Below are 18277 nucleotides of genomic sequence, written 5' to 3'. Positions count from 1 at the left end.
CTTAAGAAGACTGCAGGAGTCTTCAGCCGCCGATTCTGGACCTCTTCTTGCTTCAGCATCTGTGAGGGGGCCGGCGGCGTGGCTCCGGTGACCATCCAGGCTGTACCTGTGATCGTCCCTCTGGAGCTTCATGTCCAGTAGCCAAGAAGCCAATCCATCCTGCACGCAGGTGAGTTCACTTCTTCTCCCCTCTGTCCCTCGTTGCAGTGATCCTGTTGCCAGCAGGAATCACTGTAAAATAAAAAACCTAAGCTAAACTCTCTAAGCAGCTCTTTATGAGAGCCACCTAGAATTGCACCCTTCTCGGCCGGGCACAAAAATCTAACTGGAGTCTGGAGGAGGGTCATAGGGGGAGGAGCCAGTACACACCACCTGACCTGTAAAAGCTTTACTTTTGTGCCCTGTCTCCTGCGGAGCCGCTATTCCCCATGGTCCTTTCAGGAACCCCAGCATCCACTTAGGACGATAGAGAAAAAAACAGAACTCACACACCTTGAAAGTACAACTTTATTACATACATGCACACCTACATTCACACATACTTACCTATGTTCACACGAGGGTCGGTCCACTTCTCCAAGTAGAATCCATGGGTTACCTGAAATTAAAATTATACAGGTTGAGTATCCCTTATCCAAAATGCTTGGGACCAGAGGTATTTTGGATATGGGATTTTTCCGTATTTTGGAATAATTGCATACCATAATGAGATATCATGGTGATGGGACCTAAATCTAAGCACAGAATACATTTATGTTACATAAACACCTTATACACACAGTCTGAATGTCATTTTAGCCAATATTTTTAATAACTTTGTGCATTAAACGAAGTGTGTATACATTCACACAATTCATTTATGTTTCATTTACACCTTATACACACAGCCTGAAGGTCATTTAATACAATATTATTAATAACTTTGTGTATTAAACAAGGTTTGTGTACATTGAGCCATCAAAAAACAAAAGTTTCACTATCTTACTCTTCCTCCAAAAAGTCCGTATTTCGGAATATTCCGTATTTCGGATATTTGGATATGGGATACTCAACCTGTACTTGCAAAAATCCAGTGTAGAGCTGTCCTCTTCTGAGCTTGTAATCCACGTACTTGGCAAAAAAACTAACCGAAAAACCTGAACCACGCACTGAAAGGGGTCCCATGTTTACACATGGGACCCCTTTCCCGGACTGCCGGGACCCCCCGTGACTCCTGTCACAGAGAGTCCCTTCAGCCAATCAGGGAGCGCCACGTCGTGGCACTCTCCTGATTGGCTGTGTGCTCCTGAGCTGTCAGTCAGGCTGCGCACGGCAGAGATACAATGTTGCGCATATGCGCTCCATTGTATCCAATGGTGGGAACTTTGCGGTCAGCGGTTGACCGAAAGTAACCTCACCGCTGACCGCAAAGTTCCCACCATTGGATACAATGGAGCGCATAGGCGCAACATTGTATCTCTGCCGTGTGCAGCCTCACTGACACTACAGGAGCACACAGCCAATCAGGAGAGTGCCACGACGTGGCGCTCGCTGATTGGCTGAAGGGACCCTCTTTGACAGGAGTCATGGGGGGTCCTGGCAGTCGGGGAAAGGGGTCCCATGTGTAAACATGGGACCCCTTTCAGTGCGTGGTCGGGTTTCCGTTTTGTTTTTTTGCCAAGTACGTGGATTACAAGCTCAGAAGAGGACCGATCTACACTGGATTTTTGCGAGTATAATTTTAATTTCAGGTAACCCATGGATTCTACTTGGAGAAGTGGACCGACCCTCGTGTGAACATAGGTAAGTATGTGTGAATGTAGGTGTGCATGTATGTAATAAAGTTGTACTTTCAAGGTGTGCGAGTTCTGTTTTTATTTGGGTATTTTTTTTGTAGTCGTACTACAGGTACTAGCGGGACCGTTTTTCCACCGTATGCTGGTACTTGTGGTTCTCCAAGTACCAGCTTGCGGGGGAGGCTTACTGGGACTTGTAATACTGCTACATAAAACAATATTCTATTTTTTTTCACAAGGCTATCAGCCCCCCATCCGCAGCCCTTGAATGGGGGGGGACAGCCTCGGGCTTCACCCCTGGCCCTTGGGTGGCTGGAGGGGGGGACCCCTTGATTTAAGGGGTTCCCACTCCTCCAGGGTACCCCGGCCAGGGGTGACTAGTTAGTGATTTCATGCCAGGGCCGCAGGGACCTATATAAAAGTGTCCCCCGGCTGTGGCATTATCTCTCTGACTAGTGGAGCCCGGTGCTGGTTCCAAAAATACGGGGGACCCCTACGCTTTTTGTCCCCCGTATTTTTGGCCCCAGGACCAGGCGCAGAAACCGGTGCTGGTTGTTAAAATATGGGGGAACCCCTGTCAATTTTTCCCCCATATTTTTGCAACCAGGACCGGCTGAAAGAGCCCGAGGCTGGTTGTGCTTAGGAGTGGGGACCCCACGCAATTTTTTTCTTGATTTTTAACACTTTCATTTTTTTTAGAAAGGTGCACAATGAAGCCCTGCACGGATCTCACAGATCCGGCCGGGATTCCTTGTGTTTTGTCAGGCAGTGTTTTACTCATCACTCCCGTAGAACACTGCCTGACATTACGAATCACATCGACATCGGAAAAAACGAATGTGGAAAACTCGGCAGCTTAGTAACTGACCGTATCAGGATTCAAAAAGTTGCAGTAAAATGCACCCGATACCATTCGAGTTCAAACACCCTTAAAAACGGCTAAAACACGAATATTAGTAAATTTTGGCCATGGTTTCGTCAGTTTTTGGATTCGACATTATTTGACAGCCGAAACCCTCTACCGTCACACTGAATTCGACATATTCCATTAAAAACGGATTCGACACGGCCTCTGTCGAAAAACGGACCAATCGTTGAATAGTGGGCGTCCTGGATTCGACTTCCCGCCATTTGGAAACATATATACGATATAAAAAATATATATATGTTGGAAAACACAGGGATTGTCCTAAAAAATGATTCCACAAGAGAGCTGACTGTAATGGCTGCTCGTCTCCCTAAAGTCTCAAAAACGGAAGTGAGGAGAGAGGAGTGGCTTTGGAGAACTGTATCCTGGGTAACTGGAATCATGGGTACATTTCCCTCAGTCGAGTACAGGAAAAAATATTCTTTAAAAAAAATCGATTATATAATACTTGTGGGTCATAAATAGAAAAACCAAGTAGATAATCCCTTCAACTATAAATAGATATGTTATTAGAAATAAAAAAAGCACCAAAAAATAAAAGTATTTAAGATTTCTTATCAGCTCACGACAGAAAAAGGAGACGCAATGAAATTGACGAAATGACTGTCGAAAAGCACTGTTGTCGAATCGACATTCTTCAATTGAATATACTTTTGTCGAAAAGCCGCATTTTTAACATTACACACATGAAATTGTCGAATAGCAAAAAGTTGAACTTGAAACGACAGGTTTTTTGTCGAAAAGTACCGTATTGAATAGTCGAATCCAATTCGACATGGTTTTTTTGGTCAAAAAAGCCCCGTTTTTCGACAAATTCAGTAATTCGACATCAATTGAATATACCCCAAAGTCTACAAATGGTATAGCTAGGTTTTGTTTTATTATTGTAGTTGTTACCTCTTGTGACTGTCCTGCAGAACTATAAGTAGTTATCTTATTACCAATTGTGAAAATTGTATTTATTTTAGAGTGCTGCCAACCCTGTGAGTACTGTATTGCAAAGGGATACCTTGTTTGTTGGGTGCCTGGCGCTTAACTGAGCAATTCATTTGTTCTAACTGGGCGTGAGTGCTGTAACCACCCATGATTTCTGCTCACACCCTCCAGAGGTGGAGATCAGAAATCCACAAAAAGTAACTTTTGGGTGCCCAAATGCAAGCGCGCCCAGTACTTTTTGTTGCGACATCATGTGCAATACATACAAACAATTGAATTGCTCAGTTTAAAATGATGGGAGATTGGGCACAAGAGCGGGCGAAACTCAATTGAATTGCCTCTACCATCTATAATCCAAAACACATCGAGGCACCTATGGAAACTGATGCAAATGACATACAGTAAGTGGTCTCAAAGTAAGCCACCAGATTTTAATTCTTCTAGTTCAAACTTGTGATTATCGGCCATGCGCTTGAATACAGACAGATCTCTGGAGCTAGGCAACTAATGAGCATTAATGACTACTGGGGTCTTACCTTTTGGGTGTCATTTTATGCACACCTTCTCAAGCTTCTCTAAAAGATCCCACAGATTCCTACGTTTGACCAGCTAGCACTTGAATTATACATTATTTCGAACACATCTGCTATAGACAGAAGCACTTTGTTTTTGTTGTGTGTTTGTTTTTTTCTTTGGGGTGGGGGGAGGTGCGGGGTTATCTCTTTCTTTTATATCCGTGTGGCCGGGAGCAGAGCCCCATAGCTAATATGGCTGTCGCTGCATAAACTTTCGTGCCGCAGGGCCATCAAGGGGAAAGACGTATAATGTTAACTGAATATAGTTATGCAAAGTGTGTTTAAGCATTCGCAACTCTCATGTAATGGAATAGTTAATGTCCAGCTTTGCTGCAGTGAAATGAAGAGTTGTGATGCTTTGTGCACTTATAGGAACCAAACCTATTTTAATGTATTTAATTTATTAGGCTTTGCAATTTGGGTATAAGCTGTTTTCTCTAACGTCCTAAGTGGATGCTGGGGACTCCGTCAGGACCATGGGGAATAGCGGCTCCGCAGGAGACAGGGCACAAAAAATAAGCTTTTAGGATCACATGGTGTGTACTGGCTCCTCCCCCTATGACCCTCCTCCAAGCCTCAGTTAGGTTTTTGTGCCCGTCCGAGCAGGGTGCAATCTAGGTGGCTCTCCTAAAGAGCTGCTTAGAAAAAGTTTTTTAGGTTTTTTATTTTCAGTGAGTCCTGCTGGCAACAGGCTCACTGCATCGAGGGACTTAGGGGAGAGAATTTCAACTCACCTGCGTGCAGGATGGATTGGATTCTTAGGCTACTGGACACCATTAGCTCCAGAGGGAGTCGGAACACAGGTCTCACCCTGGGGTTCGTCCCGGAGCCGCGCCGCCGACCCCCCTTACAGATGCTGAAGATTGAAGGTCCGGAAACAGGCGGCAGAAGGCTCTTCAGTCTTCATGAAGGTAGCGCACAGCACTGCAGCTGTGCGCCATTGTTGTCACACACTTCACACCAGACGGTCACGGAGGGTGCAGGGCGCTGCTGGGGGCGCCCTGGGCAGCAATATATAATACCTTTTATGGCAAAAGAATACATCACATATAGCCATTAAGGCTATATGTATGTATTTAACCCATGCCAAATGTCTAAAACTCCGGGAGAAAAGCCCGCCGGAATAGGGGGCGGGGCTTATTCTCCTCAGCACACAGCGCCATTTTCCTGCTCAGCTCCGCTGTGAGGAAGGCTCCCAGGACTCTCCCCTGCACTGCACTACAGAAACAGGGTAAAACAGAGAGGGGGGGCATATTTTGGCGATATTTTTATATATTTTAGTGGCTATAAGGAACAACACTTATATAGGGTTGTTCCCATATATATTATAGTGCTTGGGTGTGTGCTGGCAAACTCTCCCTCTGTCTCCCCAAAGGGCTAGTGGGGTCCTGTCTTCGATAAGAGCATTCCCTGTGTGTCTGCTGTGTGTCGGTACGTGTGTGTCGACATGTATGAGGACGATGTTGGCGTGGAGGCAGAGCAATTGCCGATAATGGTGATGTCACCCCCCAGGGAGTCGACACCGGAATGGATGGCTTTGTTTATGGAATTACGTGATAATGTCAGCACATTACAAAAATCAGTTGACGACATGAGACGGCCGGCAAACCAGTTAGTACCTGCCCAGGCGTCTCAGACACCGTCAGGGGCTGTAAAGCGCCCTTTACCTCAGTCGGTCGACACAGACCCAGACACAGACACTGAATCTAGTGTCGACGGTGATGAAACAAACGTATTTTCAAGTAGGGCCACACGTTATATGATCACGGCAATGAAGGAGGCTTTGCATATCTCTGATACTACAAGTACCACAAAAAGGGGTATTATGTGGGGGGTGAAAAAACTACCTGTAGTTTTTCCTGAATCAGAGGAATTAAATGATGTATGTGATGAAGCGTGGGTTAACCCAGATAGAAAAATACTAATTTCAAAAAAGTTATTAGCATTATACCCTTTCCCGCCAGAGGTTAGGGCGCGCTGGGAAACACCCCCTAGGGTGGATAAGGCGCTCACACGCTTATCAAAACAAGTGGCGTTACCGTCTCCTGATACGGCCGCCCTCAAGGATCCAGCTGATAGGAGGCTGGAAACTACCCTGAAAAGTATATACACTCATACTGGTGTTATACTGCGACCAGCCATCGCCTCAGCCTGGATGTGCAGTGCTGGGGTCGTCTGGTTGGATTCCCTGACTGAAAATATTGATACCCTGGATAGGGACAGTATTTTATTGACTATAGAGCAATTAAAGGATGCTTTCCTTTATATGCGAGATGCGCAGAGAGATATTTGCACTCTGGCATCGAGAGTAAATGCGATGTCCATATCTGCCAGAAGGAGTTTATGGACGCGACAGTGGTCAGGTGATGCGGATTCCAAACGACATATGGAAGTATTGCCGTATAAAGGGGAGGAATTATTTGGCGTCGGTCTATCGGATCTGGTGGCTACGGCAACTGCCGGAAAATCCACTTTTTTACCTCAGACCCCCTCCCAACAGAAAAAGACACCGTCTTTTCAGCCGCAGTCCTTTCGTTCCTATAAGAACAAGCGGACAAAAGGACAGTCATATCTGCCTCGGGGCAGAGGAAGGGGTAAGAGAGGGCTGCAAGCAGCCCCTGCCCAGGAACAGAAGCCCTCCCAGGGTTCTGCAAAGCCCTCAGCATGACGCTGGGGCCTTACAAGCGGACTCAGGAACGGTGGGGGGTCGACTCAAGAATTTCAGCGCACAGTGGGCTTGCTCACAGGTGGACCCTTGGATTCTACAGGTAGTATCTCAGGGTTACAGGTTGGAATTCGAGAAGTCTCCCCCTCGCCGGTTCCTAAACTCTGCTTTGCCAACGTCTCCCTCGGACAGGGCGACGGTATTGGAAGCCATTCACAAGCTGTTTGCTCAGCAGGTGATAGTCAAGGTACCCCTCCTACAACAGGGAAAGGGGTATTACTCCACGCTATTTGTGGTACCGAAGCCGGACGGCTCGGTAAGACCTATTCTAAATCTCAAATCTTTAAACCTGTACATACAAAAATTCAAGTTCAAGATGGAGTCACTCAGAGCAGTGATAGCGAATCTGGAAGAAGGGGACTTTATGGTGTCCCTGGACATAAAAGACGCTTACCTGCATGTCCCAATTTGCCCTTCACATCAAGGGTACCTCAGGTTCGTGGTGCAAAACTGTCATTATCAGTTTCAGACGCTGCCGTTTGGATTGTCCACGGCACCTCGGGTCTTTACCAAGGTAATGGCCGAAATGATGATCCTTCTACGAAGAAGAGGCGTAATAATTATCCCTTACTTGGACGATCTCCTGATAAGGGCAAGATCCAGAGAACAGCTGGAAGACGGAGTAGCACTAACCCAACTAGTGCTGCAACAACACGGGTGGATTCTGAATTTTCCAAAATCTCAGTTGACCCCGACGACACGTCTGCTGTTCCTGGGAATGATTCTGGACACGGTTCAGAAAAAGGTGTTTCTTCCGGAGGAGAAAGCCAGGGAGTTATCCGAACTTGTCAGGAACCTCCTAAAACCAGGGACAGTGTCTGTGCATCAATGCACAAGAGTCCTGGGAAAGATGGTGGCTTCTTACGAAGCGATTCCATTCGGCAAATTCCACGCACGAACTTTTCAGTGGGATCTGCTGGACAAATGGTCCGGATCGCATCTGCAGATGCATCAGCGGATAACCTTATCGCCACGGACAAGGGTGTCTCTTCTGTGGTGGTTGCAGAGTGCTCATCTGTTAGAGGGCCGCAGATTCGGCATACAGGACTGGGTCCTGGTGACCACGGATGCCAGTCTGAGAGGCTGGGGAGCGGTCACACAAGGAAGAAACTTCCAGGGAGTATGGTCAAGCCTGGAGATGTCTCTTCACATAAATATACTGGAGCTAAGAGCGATTTACAATGCTCTAAGTCTGGCAAAACCCCTGCTTCAGGGTCAGCCGGTGTTGATCCAGTCGGACAACATCACGGCAGTCGCCCACGTAAACAGACAGGGCGGCACAAGAAGCAGGACAGCAATGGCAGAAGCTGCAAGGATTCTTCGCTGGGCGGAAGATCATGTGATAGCACTGTCAGCAGTATTCATTCCGGGAGTGGACAACTGGGAAGCAGACTTCCTCAGCAGACACGATCTACACCCGGGAGAGTGGGGACTTCATCCAGAAGTCTTCCACATGATTGTGAACCGTTGGGAAAAACCAATGGTGGATATGATGGCGTCCCGCCTCAACAAAAAACTGGACAGGTATTGCGCCAGGTCAAGAGATCCTCAGGCAATAGCTGTGGACGCTCTGGTAACACCGTGGGTGTTCCAGTCAGTGTATGTGTTCCCTCCTCTGCCTCTCATACCAAAAGTACTGAGAATTATACGGCAAATGGGAGTAAGAACGATACTAGTGGCTCCGGATTGGCCAAGAAGAACTTGGTACCCGGAACTTCAAGAGATGCTCACGGAGGATCCGTGGCCTCTACCTCTAAGACGGGACCTGCTTCAGCAGGGACCGTGTCTATTCCAAGACTTACCGCGGCTGCGTTTGACGGCATGGCGGTTGAACGCCGAATTCTAAAGGAAAAAGGCATTCCGGAAGAGGTCATTCCTACACTGGTAAAGGCCAGGAAGGAGGTGACTGCACAACATTATCACCGCATTTGGAGGAAATATGTTGCGTGGTGTGAGGCCAGGAAGGCCCCCACGGAGGAATTTCAACTGGGTCGATTCCTACATTTCCTGCAAACAGGATTGTCTATGGGCCTCAAATTGGGGTCCATTAAGGTTCAAATTTCGGCCCTGTCGATTTTCTTCCAGAAAGAATTGGCTTCAGTTCCTGAAGTCCAGACTTTTGTAAAAGGAGTACTGCATATACAGCCCCCGGTTGTGCCCCCAGTGGCACCGTGGGATCTTAATGTAGTCTTGGATTTTCTAAAATCCCATTGGTTTGAGCCGCTCAAATCGGTGGAGATGAAGTATCTTATATGGAAAGTAACCATGCTACTGGCCCTGGCTTCAGCCAGGAGAGTATCAGAATTGGCGGCTTTATCATATAAGAGCCCATATCTGATTTTCCATACGGACAGGGCAGAACTGCGGACGCGTCCTCATTTTCTGCCTAAGGTGGTGTCAGCGTTTCACCTGAACCAGCCTATTGTGGTGCCTGCGGCTACTAACGAGTTGGAGGATTCCAAGTTGTTGGACGTGGTCCGGGCATTGAAAATATATATTTCAAGAACGGCTGGAGTCAGAAAGTCTGACTCACTGCTTATATTGTATGCACCCAACAAGATGGGTGCTCCTGCTTCTAAGCAGACGATTGCTCGTTGGATTTGTAGCACAATTCAACTTGCACATTCTGTGGCAGGCTTGCCACAACCTAAATCTGTCAAGGCCCATTCCACAAAGAAAGTGGGCTCATCCTGGGCGGCTGCCCGGGGAGTCTCGGCATTACAACTCTGCCGAGCTGCTACTTGGTCAGGGGCAAACACGTTTGCAAAATTCTACAAATTTGATACCCTGGCTGAGGAGGACCTTGAGTTCTCTCATTCGGTGCTGCAGAGTCATCCGCACTCTCCCGCCCGTTTGGGAGCTTTGGTATAATCCCCATGGTCCTGACGGAGTCCCCAGCATCCACTTAGGACGTTAGAGAAAATAAGAATTTACTTACCGATAATTCTATTTCTCGTAGTCCGTAGTGGATGCTGGGCGCCCATCCCAAGTGCGGATTGTCTGCAATACTTGTACATAGTTATTGTTACAAAAAAAATCGGGTTGTTATTTGTTGTGAGCCGTCTGTTCAGAGGCTCCTACGTTTGTCATACTGTTAACTGGGTTCAGATCACAAGTTATACGGTGTGATTGGTGTGGCTGGTATGAGTCTTACCCGGGGTTCAATATCCTTCCTTATTGTGTACGCTCGTCCGGGCACAGTACCTAACTGAGGCTTGGAGGAGGGTCATAGGGGGAGGAGCCAGTACACACCATGTGATCCTAAAAGCTTATTTTTTGTGCCCTGTCTCCTGCGGAGCCGCTATTCCCCATGGTCCTGACGGAGACCCCAGCATCCACTACGGACTACGAGAAATAGAATTATCGGTAAGTAAATTCTTATTTTTTTGTATATACGGACCAGACGTTATATGGCAATGACTGTATCCTGTGATCAGCAAAGGCCTAATGTTAACTTAAAAGCACTTTCTTTGAAATGCACAACAGGGGACTTTTGTGTGTCAGTAGACTTAGTTAGAACTAGACAGCCGGTAATTTTGAGAAAAGCGCAGTTTGCAGTTTTAGAATTCCCTGTAGAACAGAGAAAGCATAGTTTGATAATTATATTGCTGTTTAATCCAAATAGATTGGTTCAGTGTGGTGTATACCACGGGTGTTGGGGCGTGTCGTCATCCCTAGTCATTGTCCAAGCATGAAGTCAGTTGACAGGTTCCTTTGACATTGAAGTTATAATTGATTCTGAAGAGCATAATTCTTGATGCTAATTTTAAATACAGGATTTGTGAACTAGTCTTAATTGTTTTCACGAGACAGAGGGGCTGGTTTTACCCCCTGGCAACTTGTGTGCCAGAATTGTGTATGCAGAGGTTCTGTCAGCTCTAAAAGGGTTCATCATCTGTACTTCTGTAACATCTGGGTGCTGTGATATTCCTAAACACTTTTGACAAGATCGTTTCTGAGGCTGGGTACACACATGACAAATATGTCGTGGTCCCACTATCGCGCCGACCGAGCATATGTTTAAGGTAAGTGTATGCACTTACCGATCAGCTGCTTGATATGTCGGTCCCGGTCGTGCAGCTGGACTGGCAGTTGAATGACTGGACAGTGTTGTGACTCCTTATTTTTTAGAACTTTCATGCTCTTTTAAGCAGTTAGGGCGGTATCCAATTCGCTGCTGTAATGGTAATTTACCACTGCTAATTGACTTACGCGGGGCTATTCTATTAGCCCTGATGTGGGCACTTTTTCTGTGATTTTATAGCAGGTGAAACCAAATCCCCGATAAGCATTTTTTCCGCAATTACTGATGCGCAAACATAGTCTGCAGCTTTTATTTTAGTCTGCGGACCCTATGTATTTAGTTGCGGAAAAGGTAACTTTTTGCGTGGAGAAAACAGTCCTATAATTGGTTAGCCTGATAGTGACCGTGCGAATAATTACCGCGGCTAATGTATCCACCATAGTGCTCAGATACTGTACTTTCTAGATCAGTTTCCTAAACTCCGCCTTTACAGTCTAGATGTTAAGGATATCCATGCTTGAGCACAGGTGACTTAATTAGTACAGTACCTCAGTCAATTTTAATTAACCATCTGGACTCAAGCATGAATATCCTTAAAACCTGGACTGTTTTGGAGTTTGGGGAAACTCTGTTCTAGACCATTTAAATGTGACTTATAAGATAACCTAACTTGTTTTGTTTTTTATGGCTAAAATCAACCATGTATTGGTGTTGCCTTTTTTATTCTATGATGTTTATATACATTCTTGTAAACCGTTTTCCATGTAATTACACTGCTCTATATGTACATACATCACAAGCTGAATCATATTTTTAAAACCGTCTATGCCTGTAAAAGAAACTCCTGTTGTTTTTATAAAAGTGCTTTTATTAGTGGTGTTATACATATGTTGGCACAAGCTCACAGTCTTACGTCTACACCTCAACAGTTCACAGAAGAGAAGTTTGGTCAAGCAGAGAAGACGGAGCTGGATGCTCACCTTGAGAACCTTCTCGCCAAAGCTGAAAGCACCAAACTCTGGACTGAGAAAATTATGAAGCAGACAGAAGTGCTATTACAGCCAAATCCAAGTAAGGTCTTCCCTAGTCAAATTGAAGCTAAACCTAATGAGATTACACTAAAAATTCTTTAAATGCCTAAGTGGATTTTAAAGACAACATGTCACAAGTCTGTTTCAGTGACTTATTTAGTTCTTCATGCACTATGTTGGTGTAGAACATGGGTCTTCAACCTGTGGCCCTCCAGCTGCTGTGGAACTACACATCCTAGCATGCCCTGCCACAGTTTGCTATTAGGGCATGCTAAAACTGAGGTAAGGCATGCAGAGAGGTGTAGTTCCACAGCAGCTGGAGGGCCGAAGGTTGAAGACCCATGGTGTAGAAAGTGGTAATTTTGACTTTTTTTGGTCTCTGTGTATCCAGGGGAGAGCAGGAAGAGTATAGTATTACACTGCATGCTGCACAGGGAATCTGTGTAAGAGTCAGCCCACGGCCTGCATTATACTGCTGGATGCTGCCTTTAATCAGCTGTAATAAATTTTGTCCGCTGCTCTGGAATATAATGGGAACAACTCACGCTTAGTCCCTGAATTTGCCTGCAGCATGCTGTTTTTGTTTTTTGAGCAGACATTCTATCCATGTATCTGTGTAATCGGGAAGTTGTCACCATACCGCTAGTTGGGATCCCGGACGTCAAAGTGCCGACGCTGGAATCCCGACTAGCGGGGAAATACCAACGCCGGAATCCCGGCGCCACAGGCTTTCCTCCCTCTATGGGTGTCCGCTCCGCTGCCGACATACCCGTGGTTGGGATCCTGCTGTCAGTATACTAATGGCCGGGATCCCAACTGCCGGGTTTACATACTGACTCCGGGTAATCTGTGTGTATATGTGTGTGTGAGTGTGTGTGTGTGTGTGTGTGTGTATACTGTATGTATATATACTGCAGTCCATAACTCTAACTGCAAGTTATGAGAGGTGCTACATTGCTGAAACCTGTAGTGCCACACAAAGAGTGTGCAGGTGCGTTATTCAAACATTACTAATTGGAATTGCCATTAATTTAGCAATTTAAGGTTTTTATCATAATCTGGGCCAAAATTGTCAAGGGCGTGGGACATCTCCAAAAATAGCCCAACCAAAACCACCCCAAGGCGTGAATCACACTGGTGAGGAAAGTGAAGTGTGTGAGAGAGAGAGCAGCTGCTGCATGTGTTATGGGCGTTACAGGGCTGAAACATAAATGTGTGAAAATTGTTACATATTTGTGCCTTGTTCAAACTGTGCAGTCAAATAATGCTACATTCCCTACTTAAAATGATTTTTAGCATTATCTGACTGCACATTTTGAATAAGGCACAATTAAGGTAAGACCTAAAAGTTTATATAATAATCTGCTGGTGGGTGAGTTTTGAGGCGTGAGTCCCCCTGCATTACTTTGAGTGGGCTGCTCCAGGGCATCACAATATAATACATTTAAAAAAATGAAATATTAAACTCCAATTTTTTTTTTTTTACAGTTACCCCTCATAAAGTACTGTGTATGCTGTGAATTTGAATTTTTCATCAGGTCCCCCACAAGAGATATGAGGTCAATTTAGGTGAAAAATGGAAAAACAAGCAATTTCAAAGTGCTCTAATAAACAAAAGTAGATAAGATAGATAACTCAAATTTTGTTCCTTTCCACTGAAATACAATCCCAAAAATAGCCCTCAATGGGCTTTGTTGCGCTCACCCCATCCTGCCGGCATTCTGCTGCTGGGATCCCGGTGTCTGTATGGTGACCGCCGGAAGCCCGGCAACCAGCATAACATACCCAATCCTATAGAATCACCTGCTGTATTGCAGCATGCACAGATGCAGAATGTTGCCTTCTCAGTCCTAGAACATTCAGACACACGCTCGTACTCGAGGCTGATGCTAGCATTTGCATATTATCGTAGCCGCGACTCCAGCAGCGTCCATCTATCATCTCTAATATAGTGGGACATGATTTTGCTCACTTTTCCATCTAGATAAACTGAAAATACCATTAAAAAAATCATTCTGTAAACTTTTTGTATGTAACACACAGGTTGAGTATCCCATATCCAAATATTCCGAAATACGGACTTTTTTGAGTGAGAGTGAGATAGTGAAACCTTTGTTTTTTTAATGGCTCAATGTACACAAACTTTGTTTAATGCACAAAGTTATAACAAATATTGGCTAAAATGACCTTCAGGCTGTGTGTATAAGGTGTATATGAAACATAAATGCATTCTGTGCTTAGATTTAGGTCCCATCACCATGATATCCCATTATGGTATGCAATTATTCCAAAATACGGAAAAATCCCATATCCAAAATACCTCTGGTCCCAAGCATGTTGGATAAGGGATACTCAACCTGTACTACCTGTCTGGTGCACATGCACAAAGCTAAATTCAACTTCCAAGAAATGTACCAATCCACAGTATTGTTGACAACCACGTTTTACAATTCACAGTAATGTAGCTTCCAACATATGCACTGGTGACTGAACAGCTCAGTTGAACATAAGCTTGGTTACTACATTTTGTGCTGTTAAGTTCTTTTACTTGACCAAACTTACCTGCATATAAATTGTGGACATCCTTTTTTTTTTTTTTTTGGCTGAAGTTTGGTGACCTGTTTAGAAACATGCAGCTGTTCTTGCTCTGTGGGGTCAATCCAATTACCTGTGAAGGGTGCAAGTTGCCTTGGCATTAAAGCTCCAGTAACAGCACCACATCTTGCAGTCTGATCTCCACCCAAATTCATACAAAACTTCTTACAGCCCCTTGTGGCTGTGAGCAGTTTTGTGCAAGTTCAGAATGCTGTAAAGTGCAGTTGTTGCTGCACTAACTTGCATTCACTATGTATTCATGGGTAAATGTATTGACCCTATGGGGTCGATTCAGTTCAGTGCGCTAATAGTGCCGGGAAGAAGGTTCCGGAGCTATTCAATTCAGCACGCTGTTAAATCCGACTACAGGATTCCTGATCGCACCCATCCTGAGGTGCGAGCAGAAATACGGCAAAACTAGTGCCACAATACTGTTTTCTAGCGCAGCGAAAACAGCATCGCTGCGGGGCACTCAAATTGGAGAATGCCGGTTCTCGCAACTAAACACCTGGTTTAAGATGCGAGTACAGGTCGAAAATCCGTTATCTGGATTAACTGAAATATTCCGAAAACCGGAATATTTCCGTCCTGTAGAGACCTCATGATGCGGCTGGTGTCATGACGTCACTGGAGTCCGCAGCCAGTCACAGACAAGTGGGGGAGTGGCTTTGCAGCCATTCCCTCACCGCCGCTGACTCCCAGGTCCCGTCGCTGACCCTCGTCCAGGTAACAGGTTATCTGGAAAAATCCTGGAATTGAATAGCTCCAGGAGCTTATTCCCGGCACTATTCACATTGCATTTAATTGAATCGACCCCAAAATTTGATAATATGTATGGTGTTTGCAAATATCCGGTATCTAATGAAAGCAGTGTTTTATATAATACACATCATTTAGCTGTTTCTCTTCCTGGCTTCTTTGAGTGTTTCAGCCATCTGTTTATATTGTCAGTCATTGTTGTTTATTAGAATTTTTCCTTAGTAGGACTTGTATAATTGTACATTTCCAGACAGGTTCTACTAAAGGGAACATACATAGAATACCACGGGAGCTGTACAATTAGAGGAAGCTCATCATAGCTTAATGAATCTCCCATAATTATCATTGCATTCTACATACACACATGTTCTTGGATAGCTCCTGATAGGTTCAAATTTTCATTATATCATGACAGCTGCTAATTTATTATATTTTGCTGTTGACTTCCTGGCATTTTCTTCTTTTGTCTTTTTGGAACACCCCAGACTTCTTTTTAAACAGAGTTTTGAAGCAATAGGCAGTGTGTTTATCTGATAATGGCTGCCTTCCTGTGACCAAATCCCCTTTTCCTTCCTCTGTTTCATTAGCCAGACTCCCCTGGGATATAAGTATAATATCTTGGAAAGACATTGGAGCGAAACATATTTCAATTGAGAAAGATATTTCTGTTTTGTGAGGAATAACAAATATTGGAAAACATTCATGCCAATTAATTGACGTGCAAGCTGACCTAGGAATACTAGGTTTCTCTTACGTCCTAGAGGATGCTGGGGACTCCGTAAGTACCATGGGGAATAGACGGGCTCCACAGGAGACATGGGCACTAAAAAATAACTTTAGGTATGGGTGTGCACTGGCTCCTCCCTCTGTGCCCCTCCTCCAGACCTCAGTTTGATTCTGTGCCCAGAGGAGACTGGGTGCATTACAGGGAGCTCTCCTGAGTTTCCTGGAGAAAAGTATTTTGTTAGGTTTTTTATTTTCAGGGAGACCTGCTGGCAACAGGCTCCCTGCATCGTGGGACAGAGGAGAGAGAAGCAGACCGACTTAAATGTTAGGCTCTGCTTCTTAGGCTACTGGACACCATTAGCTCCAGAGGGAGTCAGAACGCAGCTCTCCCCTTGCGGTTCGTCCCGGAGCCGCGCCGCCGTCCTCCTCGCAGAGCCGGAAGATAGAAGCCGGGTGAGTATAGGAAGGCAGAAGATTTCAGGGCGCAGGGGGGGCGCCCTGGGCAGCAATGTTATACCTCTAGGACTGGCTATATATAGATATATACACTTTATTTGGTGTTATTTATGAGAATTCCCCGCCAGTTTGTTTAAAAGAGTGGGACCGAAGCCTGCCACTGGGGGGGCGGAGCTTGTTCCTCAGCACTCACCAGAGCCATTTTCTCCACAGCATACGCCGAGAAGCTGGCTCCCCGGACTCTCCCCTGCTGATCACCGGTGACAGAGGGTTTTAAAGAAGGGGGGGGCACATAATTGGCGCAGTATGTGTGTGTGTATATATATATATATATATATATATATATATATATACACATATAAAAAGAGCGCTATATCTGGGTAATTTTTTCCAGGGTTATTGGCGCTGGGTGTGTGCTGGCATACTCTCTCTCTGTCTCTCCAAAGGGCCTTGTGGGGGATCTATCTCCAGATTAGAGATTTCCCTGAGTGTGTGCAGTGTCGGTACGTGCGTGTCGGCATGTCTGAAGCGGAAGGCTCTCCTAGGGATGAGGTGGAGCGCATGAGTGTGGTGTCTCCGTCGGCAACGCCGACACAGGACTGGTTGGATATGTGGAATGTCTTAAATGCAAATGTAAATTTATTGCACAAACGTTTGGACAAAGCAGAGTCCAGGGATTGTACAGGGGGTCATGCCCTGCCTTTCCCTATGTCACAGGGGCCTTCTGGGTCTCAAAAACGCCCGCTTTCTCCAGTAGTAGACACAGATACTGACACGGATTCTGAATCCAGTGTCGATTATGATGATGCGAGGTTGCAGCCAAAATTGGCAAAGAGTATTCATTATATGATTATTGCTATAAAGGATGTGCTGCATATTATAGATGACCCCGCTGTACCTTAACCAAGGGTCCACATGTTTAAAGAAAAGAAACCTGAGGTTACCTATCCACCTTCTTTTGAATTAAATGAGTTATTTGAAAGGGCTTGGGAAACTCCAGACAAGAAACTGCAGATTCCCAAAAGGATTCTTATGGCGTATCCTTTCCCGATCAAGGACAGGATATGGTGGGAATCCTCCCCAAGGGTGGACATAGCGTTGACGCGCCTTTCCAAAAAGGTGGCGCTGCCGTCTCAGGATACCGCAACCCTCAGGGATCCTGCTGATCGCAAGTAGGAGACTACCTTGAAGTCAATTTACACACATACTGGTACATTACTCAGGCCGACAATAGCGTCGGCTTGGGTTTGTAGCGCTGTAATAGCGTGGACCGATACCTTATCTGCTGATTTTGATACGATGGATAAGGAAACTATTTTGTTGACCGTGGGCCATATTAAGGATGCGGTCCTTTATATGAGAGAGGCTCAGAGGGAGGTGGGCATACTGGGATCCAGAGCGAACGCTATGGCGATTTCTGCCAGGCGAGCACTGTGGACCCGACAGTGGACAGGTGATGCCGACTCGAAACGGCATATGGAGGTTTTGCCTTACAAGGGTGAGGAACTGTTTGGGGAAGGCCTCACGGACCTAGTTTCCACGGCTACGGCAGGTAAATCAGCTTTTTTTATCTTATGTTTCCTCACAGCCTAAGAAAGCACCACATTATCAGATGCAGTCCTTTCGGTCGCATAAATCCAAGAGAGCTCGGGGATCTTCCTTTCTTGCCAGAGGTAAGGGCAAGGGGAAAAAGCTGCCAGCTACAGCCAGTTCCCAGGAACAGAAGTCCTCCCCGGCTTCTACTAAA

General features: G+C 45.6%; 1 protein-coding gene across 3 annotated transcripts in view; it reads left to right on the top strand.

Annotated features, from left to right (window-relative positions):
- SH3GLB1 (SH3 domain containing GRB2 like, endophilin B1) overlaps positions 1-18277 on the top strand; it is a 168715-nt gene that overhangs the window by 15089 nt on the left and 135349 nt on the right. For all 3 annotated transcript variants that reach the window (XM_063939959.1, XM_063939960.1, XM_063939961.1), the window contains exon 2: positions 11893-12034. In XM_063939959.1, the coding sequence (XP_063796029.1) occupies positions 11893-12034 (142 nt within the window). The remainder of the gene's footprint in view (positions 1-11892; positions 12035-18277) is intronic.

This window comes from Pseudophryne corroboree, chromosome 9 (assembly GCF_028390025.1).
Source record: "Pseudophryne corroboree isolate aPseCor3 chromosome 9, aPseCor3.hap2, whole genome shotgun sequence".
Classification (NCBI taxonomy): Eukaryota; Metazoa; Chordata; class Amphibia; order Anura; family Myobatrachidae; genus Pseudophryne; species Pseudophryne corroboree.
This window is presented reverse-complemented; position numbering and strand designations above follow the sequence as displayed.